At 48.5% G+C, this 13,888-nt stretch overlaps 1 protein-coding gene across 1 annotated transcript; it reads left to right on the top strand.

The window, feature by feature from the left end:
• The first annotated feature begins 7,343 nt into the window (after positions 1-7,343).
• On the top strand, positions 7,344-12,142 carry VAMP8 (vesicle associated membrane protein 8). The gene is made up of 3 exons (XM_005575416.5): positions 7,344-7,442; positions 8,804-8,962; positions 11,687-12,142. Exons 1-3 carry the CDS (start codon positions 7,440-7,442, stop codon positions 11,825-11,827), a joined length of 303 nt encoding a protein of 100 aa, XP_005575473.1. The 5' UTR covers positions 7,344-7,439; the 3' UTR covers positions 11,828-12,142.
• Positions 12,143-13,888: the final 1,746 nt, after the last annotated feature.

Genomic DNA, 13,888 nt, shown 5'->3' with positions numbered 1-13,888 from the left:
AGAAGGGGGATGGTGTACGATGTTTGAGAAAGGACATGTAATTTGGTTGACTGGAGGGCTGGGAGGTGAATCCAATGGGAGAGAAGTTTAGAAAAGCAGGTTGAGAACAGTCTTGGAATGCCATTCTAAGAAGTCTGGGCTTTATCCTGGAGGCAGGATGGAGCATACAATATGTGTTTCTGGAAGATAGCAATCAACCACAGAGGAATAGATGGGAAAAGAAAGGTGAATTTAGAGGGGATTGGAATTGTCCAGGGAGGAGATCATGCTGCTGGCATTAACCAGGAGGCAGGAGCTGGTGGACCAAGGAGGTGGTGGATATGAGAGGCATGACCAAGAATGAACCAACTGCCTGATTTTTGTGCCCTTGTAAATAAATAAATAAATAAATAAATAAATAAATAAAGTATGAACTAAGGCTTGGTGATGACCTTGCATGTGGAGCATACTTTGTGGTTCCTAGCTTGAAAAACAGGTAGAATGGGATCCCACTCAGGAGGAGGAATGTGGAGAAAAGATAAAGGGTTTGGTTTGGGTGTTGGACATGTCTGTGAACTGTCCAGGGCATTGGAGAAGCAGCATTGGTAGTTGAGGGAGAGGCCCAGGCTAGACATAATAAATTTGGGGATTGTCCACAAATGGCTATTGAAGCCGTAGAGGCACTGCACTTCTCTATAGGGAGACCAGGGTTTTCTCCGCCTCAAAACAATTGCCATTTTGGTCCAGATTCTTTCTTGTGAGAGGGTGTCCTTTGCATTGTAGGATATTTTAGCAACATCCTTGGCCTCAACCCACCAGACACTAGTAGCACCCCTACCTGCAGCTGTGACAACCCAAAATGTCTCCAGACATTGTGAAATGACACCTGAGAGGCAAAATCACCCCACTGAGAAACACTGCTCTAAAACGGAGCTGGTTCTCTTTAGAAGTCGGAAGATGACCAAGGGGCCGGGCACAGTGGCTCGGGCCTGTAATCACAGCACTTTGGGAGGCCGAGGCGGGCGGATCATGGGGTCAGGAGATCAAGACCAACCTGGCTAACACGGTGAAACCCTGTCTCTACTAAAAATACAAAAAATTAGTCGGATGTGGTAGCACGTGCCTGTAGTCCCAGCTATTCAGGAGGCTGAGGCAGGAGAATCACTTGAACCTGGGAGGCGGAGGTGGCAGTGAGCCGAGATAGTGCCACTGCACTCCAGCCTGGGTGACAGAGCGAGACTCCGTCGAAAGAAAGGAAGGAAGGAAGGAGAGGAAGGAAAGGAAAAGGAAAAAGGAAAAAAAGGAAGAAAGGAAGGAAGGAAGAAAAAGAAAGGAAGGAAGGAAGGAAGGAAGGAAGGAAGGAAGGAAGGAAGGAAGGAAGGAAAGAAAGAAAGAAAGAAAGAAAGAAAGAAAGAAAGAAAGAAAGAAAGAAAGAAAGAAAGAAAGAAAGAAAGAAAGAAAGAGAAAGAAAGAAAGAAAGAAAGATGGCCAAGGGCAGAATCTCTGGGTTCTAGGGGCACAATCAGAGAGTAAAAGGGCACATTAGGAGACAGGTGGGATGGCCAGCAGTGTAACAGGCTACAGAGAAAAGGTTTGGAAACAGAAATAAACCTTGGCGGTGGTGAGAACTTCATGATCCTTCAGGAAGCAGGTTCGGTTGAGTCTCCTGAATGTACCTTTTCCTTGTTCTCCAGCCTTTTTCCTCTGAGATATAGGAGTAAACTGCCCAACTGAGGCATAAATCAGAAGACTAGGATATAAGCCAAGGGTTATATACCTGAAAGTTTGCTTGGTTCCCTTTTCAGGTGGTAATAGTCCCTTTCTCTTAGTTTCTCATTCAGTTTTCTCCATTAGTCTCCTTTTTCTTTTTCTTTCTTTTTCTTTTTTGTTTTTTTGAGACGGGGTTTTGCTCTTGTTGCCCAGGCTGGAGTGCAATGGCGCAATCTCGGCTCACTGCAACCTTCGCCTCCCCAGTTCAAGCAATTCTCCTGCCTCAGCCTCCTAAGTAGCTGGGACTAGAGGAATGTGCCACCACGTCCAGCTAATTTTTTGTATTAAGTAGAGACAAGGTTTCACCATGTTGGCTAGGCTGGTCTTGAACTCCTGATCTCAGATGATCCACCTGCCTTGGCCTCCCAAAGTGCTGGGATTACAGGTGTGGGCCACTGTGCCCCACCTTTTTTTTTGTTTTTTTTTTTGTTTTGTTTTGAGATGGGGTCTGGCCCTGGCTCTGTGACCCAGATTGGAGTGCAGTAGGGCACGATCTCAGCTCACTGCAGCCTCCACCTCCAAGGCTCAAGCAATCCTCCCACCTCAGCCTCCCAAAGTAGCTGGGACTACAGGTGTGTGTCACCATGCCTAGCCAATCTTTACATTTTCAGTAGAGACGGGGTTTTGCAGTATTGGCCAGGCTGGTCTCTAACTCTCAGTCTCAAGAGATCTGCCAGCCTCAGCCTCCCAAAGTACTGGGATTACAGGCATGAACCACCGCACCCAGCCTATTCTTAATCCCATTTTGCAAATGAAATGACTTGCCTGAAACTGCACAGCCAGGGGTAGTAGTGTAGAAGAGTAGGAGGTCAGATGTCACCCTAGTCTTTTGATCACACAGGGAATTGCTAGGAAGTTGGGGCTTTATCCTGGAGGCAGGGTGGAGCATACTTAAATACCTGTTTTGGGAAGATAGCAATCAGTTACAGAGGAGTAGATGAGAAAAGAAAGGTGAGTTTAGAGGGAATTGGAACTGTCCAGGGAAGAGATCGTGCTGGCATTAACTGGGAGGAAGGGGCTGGCATGGAAAGGAGGAGGTATATATGAGAGGCACGACCGAGAATAAACCAGGATTTGGTCCATTGCTTCTTGGGCTACAACTCCTACGACCTAGCAGTTCAGCAGTTTTTCCTTACAAAGTCACTTTACAGAAAAAAAAAAAAATATATATATATATATATATATATATATAAATAATGTTTATATATATATTATATATATAATATATATTATATATAATGTATATTTAAATAATGTTTATATATATATTATATATATATTATATATATATAATGTTTGAGGCTGGGGTGGTGGCTTACACCTGTAATCCCAGCACTTTGGAAGGCTGAGGTGGTCAGATCACTTGAGGTGAGGAGCTCGAGACCAGCCTGCCCAACATGGTGAAACCCTATCTCTACTGAAAATATAAAAATTAGCTGAGCGTAGTGGCACAGGCCTGTAATCCCAGCTACTTGGGAGGCTGAGGCAGAAGAATCACTTGAACCCAGGAGGCGGAGGTTGCAGTGAGCTGAGACTGCATCACTACACTCCAGCTTGGGCAACAAGAGTGAAACTCCTTCTCAAAAAAAGAAAAAGCAACAAGAAAAAGACAGGGTCTCACTATGTTGCTCAGGCTGGTCCTGAAATCCCAGGCTCAAGCAATCCTCTCACCTCACCCTCCCAAAGTGCTGAGATTACAGGTGTGAGCCACCGCACCTGGTCTACTGAGTTTTTTGAGTGCTAAGCACAGATGATGAGGTAACTGAGGCTTACAGTTGTTATGCGAGTTTGTCCCAGGTCATGTAAATATTAAGGTATGGATCAGCCACCATGCCCAGCAATAAGCCACATTACAATATGTATTTTAACGTTTTTTACTAATCACACAATTTACATTTTTCTACTGGCCAAATTTTAAAAGTAAGAGAAACAGGGCTGGGTGCAGTGGCTCATGCCTGAAATGCCCACACTTTGGGAGGCTGAGGCAGGAGGATTGCTTGAAACCAGCTACAGTGAACTATGATTGTCACCCAGGTTGGAGTGCAGTGGTGCAATCTCGGCTCACTGCAACCTCTGCTTCCCGGGTTCAAGTGATTCCGTTGCCTCAGCCTCCCTAGTAGCTGGGATTACAGGCAATCACCATCACGTCCAGCTAATTTTTGTATTTTTAGTAGAGACGAGGTTTCACCATGTTGGCCAGGCTGGTCTTGATCTCCTGACCTCATGATCGGCCCAACTCAGCCTCCCAAAGTGCTGGGATTACAGGCGTGAGCCACCATCCCTGGCAGAAATTAATTGTATTAATCTTTATTTAACTCAATATAGCCAAACATTATTGCACTACATAATCAATATATAAAATTATTATTATTATCATTTTTAGTGACAGGGTCTAGCTCTGTCACCCAGGCTGGAGTGCAGTGGCACTATCATAGCTCACTGCTGTCTCACACCCCTGGGCTCAAGTGATCCGTCTGTGCTAGCTCTCCAAGCAGCTAGGACTATGGACATGCACCACCATGCCTGGCTAATTTTATTTTATTATTTATTTATTTATTTATTTATTTATTTATTTATTTTGAGACAGAGTCTCACTCTTGTTGCCCAGGCTGGAGTGCAATGGTGCGATCTTGGCTCACCGCAACCTCTGCCTCCTGGGTTCAAGCAATTCTCCTTCCTCAGCCTCCGAGTAGCTAGGATTACAGGCATGCGCCACCATGCCTGGCTAATTTTGTATTTTTAGTAGAGACAGGGTTTCTCCATGTTGGTCGGGCTGGTCTTGAACTCCCGACCTCAGGTGATCTGCCCGTCTTGGCCTCCCAAAGTGCTGGGATTACAGGTGAGAGCCACCACGCCCAGCCAATTTTATTTTTTTATTTTACTTTATTTATTTTTATTTTTTACATCATCATTATTATTATTATTGTTTGAGACAGAGTCTCACTCTGTCACCCAGGCTGAATTGCAAGGGTGTAATCTCGGCTCACTGCAACCTCCGCTTCCAGGGTTCAAGCAATTCTCCTGCCTCAGCCTCCTGAGTAGCTGGGATTACAGGCATGCGCCACCATGCCCGGCAAATTTTGTATTTTTAGTAGAGATGGGGTTTCGACATGTTGATCAGGCTGGTCTCGAACTCCTGACCTCAGGTGATCCACTGCCTCAGCATCCCAATGTGCTGGGATTACAGGCGTGAGCCACTGCGTCCAGCAGTTTTATTTTTTTTATAGAGACAGGGTCTTGATATGTTGCCCGGGCTTATATATAATATTTGCTGAGCGTGGTGGTTTATGCCTATAATCCCAGCACTTTGGGAGGTTGAGGTGGGAGAATCGCTTGAGGTTTGGAGTTTGAGACCAGTTTGGGCAACACAACAAGACACTGTCTCCAAAAAAAAAAAAAAATTAGCTGGACATGGTAGCCCTTGCCTGTAGTCCCAGCTGACTGGGGAGGGTGAGGTGGGAAGATTGCTTGAGCCCACGAGTTCAAGACTGCAGTGAGCTTGAACACACTGTACTGCACTCTAACCTGGATGGCAGAGTGGGACCCTGCCTCTAAAAACAACAACAACAAAAAAGCTACAGGTGTCCAAAGTTTATTTAAAGCCTTTAAAAAGGTATTTGTGGCTGGGCGGGTGGCTCATGCCTGTAATCCCAGCACTTTGGGAGGCCGAGGCAGGTAGATCACCCGAGGTTAGGTGTTCGAGACCACCCTGGCTAACATGGTAAGACCCTGTCTCTACTAAAAATACAAAAAAAAATTAGCCATGCCTGGTGGCATGCACCTGTGGTCCCAGCTACTAGGGAGGCTGAAGCAGGAGAATCACTTGAACCTGGGAGGCAGAGGCTGCAGTGAGCTGAGATAGCGCCATTGCACTCCAGCCTGGGTGACAAGAGAGAAGCGTCTCAAAAAAAAAAAAAAAAAGTTTTGTGTCTGGATGTGGTGGCTCACACCTATGATCCCATCACTTTGGGAAGCCGAGGAGGGAGGATTACTTGAGAACAGGAGTTTGAGACCAGCCTGGGCAACATGGTAAGACCCCCATGTCTACGAAAAGTTTTAAAATAAATTAGCCAGACATGGTGGTTTGCACCTGTAGTTTCAGTTACTGGGGAGGCTGAGGCAGGATGATCGCTGTAGCCCCAGAGTTCAAGGCTGCAGTGTGCTACAATCATGCCACTGGACTCTAGCCTGGGTGACAGAAGGAGACCATCTCAAGAAAACAAAACAAAATAAACAAACAAAAAAAGTATTTGTTGGAAAAGTTGACATTTCCTCCTTGGAACTGATATCTTCTGGAATGGGTCAAGAATGTTCGTTCCCTTCTGAATGTCCCTGTTATTGTTCTTCTGTCTTGATAAACACTGTCAAGGAAGAACAGATTTTCTCCGGCCTGGAGCCAGGTTAGTGGAAAAGTCCTTTGCCTTGGGCCCCTGCTCTGGTACACCAGGGCAGTCTTCTGATCACTGATCACTGACTGGGATCAATTACCTCTCTGGTGGTCCCTGAAGGGAAATGCAGAATTGCTGAACTCTGGAAGGGAAGGAGGGGTTTGGTGAGCCATCATTACAGACACTGTGCTAGTGGCAGTGCACTGCACACGCTATCTTTTTTTTTTTTTTGAGACAGAGTCTTGCTCTTATTGCCCAGGCTGGAGTGCAATGGCATAGTCTTAGCTCACTGCAATCTCTGTCTCCCAGGTTCAAGCGATTCTCCCGCCTCAGCCTCCTGAGTAGCTGGGATTACAGGCACCTGCCACCATGCCTGGCTAATTATTTTGTATTTTTAGTAGAGACGGGGTTTTGCCATGTTGGCCAGGCTGGTCTCGAACTCCTGACCTCAAGTGATCTGCCTGCCTTGGCCTCCCAAAGTACTGGGATTACAGGCGTGAGCTACCATGCCCAGCCTCTTTTTGCTTCTTACCAGCACTGTCTGAGCTAAGCATCAGCACCTGCAAACTCCACAGAGGTGAAAAGGTTCACTCAGGGGCCTGTAACTAGTAACCCAGAGCTTTCTGAATCAGAGCCCAGGATCACAGTATTCCAGACTTCAGGGGTTTTAGTGCTTTCTGTCACTGAGGGACCTGAGAACAAGTGTTATCCAGCAAGAAATTTTCATAACTGCATTTTATTTCCCTGTGAGCCAGGCCTGGCATGGTTGATCTCTGTCTCTAGAAACTGGAGTCAGATATTCAAGACATTAAAAGGAGATGGCTGGTGGGGCGTCATGGCTCCTAGGACTTTGGGAGGTTGAGGTGGGAGGATTGTCTGAGCCCAGGAGTTTGAGACCAGCCTGGGCAACATGGTGAGACCTCATCTCTATTAAAAAAAAAAAAAAAAAGAAAGAGAGAGAGAGATGGCTGCCCTTTCTAGATCAGGAGGTCCAGCCTCAGGAAACCTTGGAGGGCTGCTTGATCTTTCTTTTCTAATTCCTGAAAAGTTAGAAGACCTTTAACATCTGAGAGCCCTATTACTCTAAGCTTAAGCTCTTGTTTGGGAAGCCACTGGGTGGACAGTGAAGAGTGCCCGCCTACCTGGGGAAACCTGAGTTAGGTGTGGCTGGAGCGACTCGAGATGCGAGGTGGGCGGGGGCAGGCTGAAAGCTGGAGCAAGCAGGAAGTGAGCTGACGGCCACCCTGGGAGGAAGCCGACTAGGCTAATTCACCTGCTGATCGGCCCGGGCTGCTCTGAGACATGGTGAGCGAACTGGAAACTAGGAAAGGGCTGATTTAAAGAGGAGCCAGAAGGGGCTCGGGACTGGGGGTTGGCTGTGGGGGGGGAGGAGAGTTGGCGGCAAAGTTAGAGGGCTGGGCCAGTGCTGCCTGTGGCCTCTCCTCTTTGACAACTTGGCTGCAAATAGCTCTGAACCGTCCTAGCAGGTGTTTCTATTCCTTCTTCCTCCCTCCCCTGACCTCTGTGCTGGTGGGGAGCTGGGCTTCCGTGCCAGTGCCAATGGGGGCTCCGAATTCCAGGCAAAGTGTTGTTGTGCCTTCCTCCTCCAGGGAGCCCGAGGCGGGTGTTGTGACACCACCAGGCAGTGCTTGGGCAGTTTCCAGTTCAGATTCCAGCCCAGCGGCAGGAGCTCTCCTCTCTGGCCTTTCACTTTATCCCTACACAGAAACACAAAGGATTTGTGTGTCCACTGAGTCCTTTGGGTGTCCTTTCTCCATTAACATGAAGAAGAGAACTAAGGGTTTATAAGATAACCAGAAGTTGGTTCTCTGTGATAAGCTAGTTCTGACCCATGCCACTGGCCTGTTTTTGGAGGTCAAGGAGGGAGGAGCTTAATAATGTTTTTCTCTCCTTGTTCAAAAACCTTGTCATGAAGTCTCTGAGATGAGACATCAGCCAGGGAGGACTAGTCCTCCATTTCCCCCAACACCCAGGCGGGTATTTTTATTTAATGTCTGCATAAGCAGGTGGTTGCTTGGTGCCTGTGCGTGGTGCCCAGTGGTAGGGAAAGCAGAAGTGTGTGGCTCAACGGCTGTGGGCGCCTTCTGGGGTACTTGGTTGCCTGTTGTTCTGGGTCACAGCAGCAATGGCATTGCGGCCAGGGCCATGCTCCAGCAGCTATTTAGAGGGGCAGATGGGTCAGGCTGGGTGAGGGTGTTTTGCTGGCCAGCACAGACACTTTCAATGAGGATCCCGAGAAATCAGGAAAGAGGGGTGGCTCCGGGAATTGTAAATAGTGGTGGGCTCTGCCCTGGAAAGGGAACATTGTGAGATGCCGGCTCTGCTGTATTCTATGGCCTTCTCTAGGGAGCAAGGAAGCAGTGGGGAGGGATTTAGTGATGCGCTGCTTTTCCTTGTCAGGGGTCCTAACAATCCTGAAAGAAGTTTGATCTAGTCTCTTTAGCATCACGTCTTACCTTCTGGGGCTTACAAATGCATTTATTTTTGATTACACAAGTAATACATGAAAACATTCTCTTTGTAAACATTTCAAGCATTTTACAAAAAGCTGAAGTCTGCCTGAGGCCTTACCCTCCCCAGGCCTCTGAGGCCAAGTCTCCAGTTCCCCCACCACTTGGTCTAATTAACCCCGTGTTGCTGTGCAGGAGGAAGCCAGTGAAGGTGGAGGAAATGATCGCGTGCGGAACCTGCAGAGTGAGGTGGAGGGAGTTAAGAATATTATGACCCAGAATGTGGAGCGGATCCTGGCCCGAGGGGAAAACTTGGAACATCTCCGCAACAAGACAGAGGATCTGGAAGCCACAGTGAGACAGGGAGCCCACTGGAGGCTGGAGGAAAAGAGGAAGGGAGGGAATTTCTTTTTGGTGGGGCAAAATGAACAGGAGGGTCAGAAGTGTAACATTTCTGTTGCCTTTCACCTGGTTTGGGAGCTGATGTGAGCTGAGTCTCCACTTCTGAATCTGCTCTGCTCCACAGATTGTTATGGATCCCAGGGAATGGATCCCATGACTGGGGCTTGAGGTGGCAGCTCACCCATAGAGGCATATTCTGAGACCGATAGCTCAGTCAGCCCATGCATTCTCAGGCTTCTCTCCCGGGAAACTTGTTTTCCCTTTGAAGCCTGCCCATGACAATCATTTGGATCTGACCTTCCCAGGGCAGAAGTATTGGCTTTGAGGAAACCCCCCCACCGTGGCCTCTAGCCTTCTCTAGGAGCTATTAGACAAGGGGTGGGAAATTGCTGGTATCTTGCTGAGTTGGCTTTAAAAAGAAGGAGGAAAGAGCAGAGAAATGCTTTGATCCCAGGGTCCCCTGCTAGATGAAGGCTAAAATAATATCTCCCACACATCTTGCTAGACCTCATTCTTCTCTCTCTCCAGCCAGGGGCTGCGGCCAGCTGTTTCAGGGAGGAAGTAACTCCAAAGTTGAGCAAAGTCTGGAGCCTCAGGTTTTGTGTCCAGCTGGGAAGCTGGCTCTGGCTTTCTTAGTCCTGTGTGAACTCTTGGCTCTTGGGTATTGCTCCCTTGTCTCCCTGGGGCTCATTGCCTGTTTCTGTAGCTTAATTGTAGCTTAATTTGGGGAGCACGGCCCCAGGATTTTTTTTTTTTTTTTTTTAATAGAGCCTCACTCTGTTGCCCAGGCTAGAGTGGTGCAATCTCGGCTCACTTCAACCTTCGCCTCCTGGGTTCAAATGATTCTCTTGCCTCAGCCTCCTGAGTAGCTGGGATTACAGTGTGCACCACCACACCTGGCTAATTTTTGTATTTTCAGTAGAGACGAAGTTTTGCCATGTTGGCTAGGCTGGTCTCGAACTCCTGACCTCAGGTGATCCACCCACCTTGGCCTCTCAAAGTGCTGGGATTACAGACTTGAGTCACCATGCCTGGACAAGCACTAGGAAATTTAGTGTCTATAACTCGAATTGCTGGGCATGGGGAAGAGTGCATGGAGGAGGAGGAGTTCCCTTACTTCCAACCCTCTGTACTGTCCTGGTCCCTCCTCCAGCCTCAGCAGTCCCGATGGGGCAAGGAGTCCTGTAGCTGGGAGATGTGCCCTCCTGGAGCCTGCATCCCTCAGTCCCAGGATCTGCCCTCCCAAGGGCAGATTGGGAGGGCAGATTGTGCTGCCAGTGTTGTACCCTTGGGTGTAAGCAGGTGTCAAGGACCCCTCAGTGTGCATGACAGTGCAGGGGTAAGAAGAGAAAGGGGACCCCTAGTCATATCTAGGTGGAGACCTCCTAGGATCCTGAGAATTCTAAATTTCAACCTGGCCTTTCAGATTTTTAGGAAGGTACATTTGTCAAGGTAGGCAAGATAGAGCAATTTTTTTTTTTTTTGAGATGGAGTCTTGCTCTGTTGCCCAGGCTGGAGTGCATTGGTGTGATCTTGGCTCACTGCAACCTCTGCCTCCCAGGTTCAAGTGATCCTCCTGCTTCAGCCTCCCAAGCGCCCACCACTATGCCTGGCTAATTTTTTTGTATTTTTAGTAGAGAGGGGGTTTCACAATGTTGGCCAGGCTGGTCATGAACTCCTGACCTCAGGAGATCCATCTGCCTCAGCCTCCCAAAGTGCTGGGATTATAGGTGTGAGCCACTGTGCCTGGCCAAAGCATATTTTATTTAGCAGTTTGCTACCTCAGCTTACAGTGTCACTATTAAGATGTATGGCTTGAGCTGGGCATGGTGGCATGTGCCTATAGTCCCAGCACTAGGGAGGCTGAAGTGGGAGGATTGCTTGAGCCCTGGAGATGGAGGCTACAGTAAGCCAAGATTGTGCCACTGCACTCCAGCCTGCACTGGGCGACAGAGCGAGACCCTGTCTCAAAAAACCAACAAACAAGGCCAGGCGCCGTGGCTCATGCCTGTAATCCCAGCACTTTGGGAGGCCAAAGCAGGTGGATCACCTGAGGTCAAGAGTTCAAGATCAGCCTGGCCAACATGGTGAAACCCCATCTCTACTAAAGATACAAAAATTAGCTGGACATGGTGGTGCACGCCTGTAATCCCAGCTACTCAGGAGGCTGAGGCAGGAGAATCGCTTGAACCCGGAAGGTGGAGGTTGCAGTGAACTGAGATTGCGCCACTGCATTCCAGCCTGGGCAGCAGAGTGAAACTCTGTCTCAAGAAAACAAACAAACAAACAAACAGATGTCTGGCTTGTAGGCCGGGCACAGTGGCTCACACCTGTAATCCCACCCCAGGAGGGCGGATTACTTGAGGTCAGGAGTTCAAGACCAGCCTGGCCAACATGTGAAATCTCATCTCTACTAAAAATACAAAAGTTAGCTGGGTGTGGTGGTGGGCACCTGTAATCCCAGCTAGTCAGGAGGCTGAGGCAGGAGAATCACTTGAACCCAGGAGGTGGAGGCTGCACTGAGCCAAGATCGAACCACTGCCTGGGCAACAGAGCAAGACTCCATCTCAAAAAAACAAAAACAAGAAAGTTTGGCCTGTGGGTTGTACTTGTACTTATACTCTTGTTCCAGTGGGAGGAGCCACTGGGTCACTCACTCTGCCTTTTCCTCAACAGTCTGAGCACTTCAAGACGACATCGCAGAAGGTGGCTCGGAAATTCTGGTGGAAGAATGTGAAGATGATTGTCCTTATCTGCGTGATTGTTTTTATCATCATTCTCTTCATTGTGCTCTTTGCCACTGGTGCCTTCTCTTAAGTAATAGGGAACCTCTCCCACCTGCCCTTCTCTTCAGGGACAACCCTCTGTAAATGGGTGCCAAGAGGGTCTCCTTTCCTGTCCTCCTCTACAGAGAATGCTGCTTGGTCCTCCTACCCCTCTTCCCGAGGCCCTCCTGCTGTGTTGTATGCCCCAGAGGGTAACTTGGTCCCCCAGAAGGAGAGAAAAAAGAGAGCTGGACTGCGGATGCATTTCATGGGTCCTTAGAGTGGGCTGGAGAGACCTAGAGGGCCCAGCATGTGGCTGGGAAACTGCTGGTGGCCAGTGGGCAATAAAGACCTTTCAGTATCCCTATATGTGTGAGTCACTTTCTCTCTTCCCATTTTGCCTTTGGCTTTTCTATTTCTTTTCTTCCCAAGGATACCTTCTGGCTGAAATTCTCTCGTTTGAGGTCCAAGTGGTTTGAAGGGCAAAGAGTGTATGTTTGGAGAAGAAAGATGTCTTTCTTTATTCCTCCCGGTTCCATTCATTGTCACAGGTCTCAAGAACAAGAATTTTCTGGGAGTCTTGGCATATGGAAAATTCAAAACCTTCATAGCATTTTGGGGTGGTACGCAAGATTTTTAAGTGTTCCCATTGGGTCCTGCCATGGCCCTGTAGTACTGTTCTTCTGGAATTGTTAGCTGAGGCATGAAGCCTACCCGGACAGGGTGTTTAAGAGCTGCTTGAAGGCCTCCTGCCTCTTCCACCAGAGCCATCTCTCTTCAACGACCGTGTAGTCTAGAGCCGAGGGGTGGAGGAAATGGACTGCTATTCCTTTCCTTGTGCTTTGCATGTTCTATTTGTCTTTTCTCTGTCCTTGTCTTCTGGGACTTAGCAAGGCCTCTGGGTCTTAGTTATCCCAAGGGGGCAAGCATCTCTCCTCGGCATCCCATGGCTGGGCATAGTCAGTCAGTGTCACAGGACAGGGCCAATGGCCCTCCTTCCCCTCCGTGCACAATAAGCCTTTCTGTCTTCAGGCCCCCCTCCTCCCTACCAGGTTCCACTGTCACTGTTACTTTTTCCAGTGCCCAGTCTGCCTTGGTTTGCAGGGAGGGTTCTTGCTATCTCTGTTCCTGTTTCCTCTACAGGTTTTCCAGCATTGGAAACAACCTGTTGTCAGGAGGAAGGGGAAGGGTTGAGAGTCAGGATTTGGGACTAGATTGGCAAGTCAGGCTCTGGAAGAATCAGGCTCTGAAGCAGGGAGGAGGAAAGGTCAGAAAAGACCCTTATGAGATTTTTATTTTTATTTTTTCAGGGATAGGATCTTACTCTGTTGCCCAGGTTGGAGTGCAGTGGTGTGATCATGGCTTACTGTAACCTCCACCTCCTGGGCTTTAGAGATCTTCCTGCTTCAGCCTCCCTTGTAGCTGGGACCACAGGTGTGTGCTACCACACCTGGCTAATTTTTGTATTTTTAGTAGAGACATGGTCTCACTATGTTGCCCAGGCTGGTCTCAAACTCCTGGGTTCAAGCAATCCTACCGCCTTGGCCTCCCAAAGTGCTGGAATTACAAGTGGGAGCCACCGTGCCCGGCCTTGGGGTAGTCTTTGCTACATATATTAATCCTTTCTCTCCTGGATTCAAGGTGTAAGGAACTGAAGTGAAGCTTCTGCCTTGGGACCCAGGCTGTCCAAGGTGGGGGTGAGGGTCTGTGAAACCCTCTTGGTCTGGGACTTCTGTATTCACAGAGGCTTAGCCCCAGAGAGGGAAACTTTCAACTCTGTTGGTCAAGAGATACCTTATTTGAGGGACTAGGCCCAGTGGCTCACACTTGTAATCCCAACACTTTGGAAGCCTGAGGCAGAAGAACTGCTTGAGGCCAGGAGTTCGAGACCAGCCTGGTCAACATAGTGAGACCCTGTCTCTCTCTCTCTTAAAAAAAAAAAGAGGGACCTTATTTTAAGATGTCTGAGGCAGCTTGGAGTAGTGGAGAACAGGTAGCTGGTGGTTTCTCTGCAGCAGTGAGAGGAGAGGATGGGTAGATTCGGCTCAGGAAGGCTCTGAAGTGGTAGCAGACACACCACCCTCCCCCATCTTCTGACTGAGGAGCAGGTGCA

Source organism: Macaca fascicularis, chromosome 13 (genome assembly GCF_037993035.2).
Source record: "Macaca fascicularis isolate 582-1 chromosome 13, T2T-MFA8v1.1".
In the NCBI taxonomy this organism is placed as follows: domain Eukaryota; kingdom Metazoa; phylum Chordata; class Mammalia; order Primates; family Cercopithecidae; genus Macaca; species Macaca fascicularis.
The sequence above is the reverse complement of the archived record's forward strand: the minus strand, read 5'-3'. Positions and strand labels throughout refer to the sequence as shown.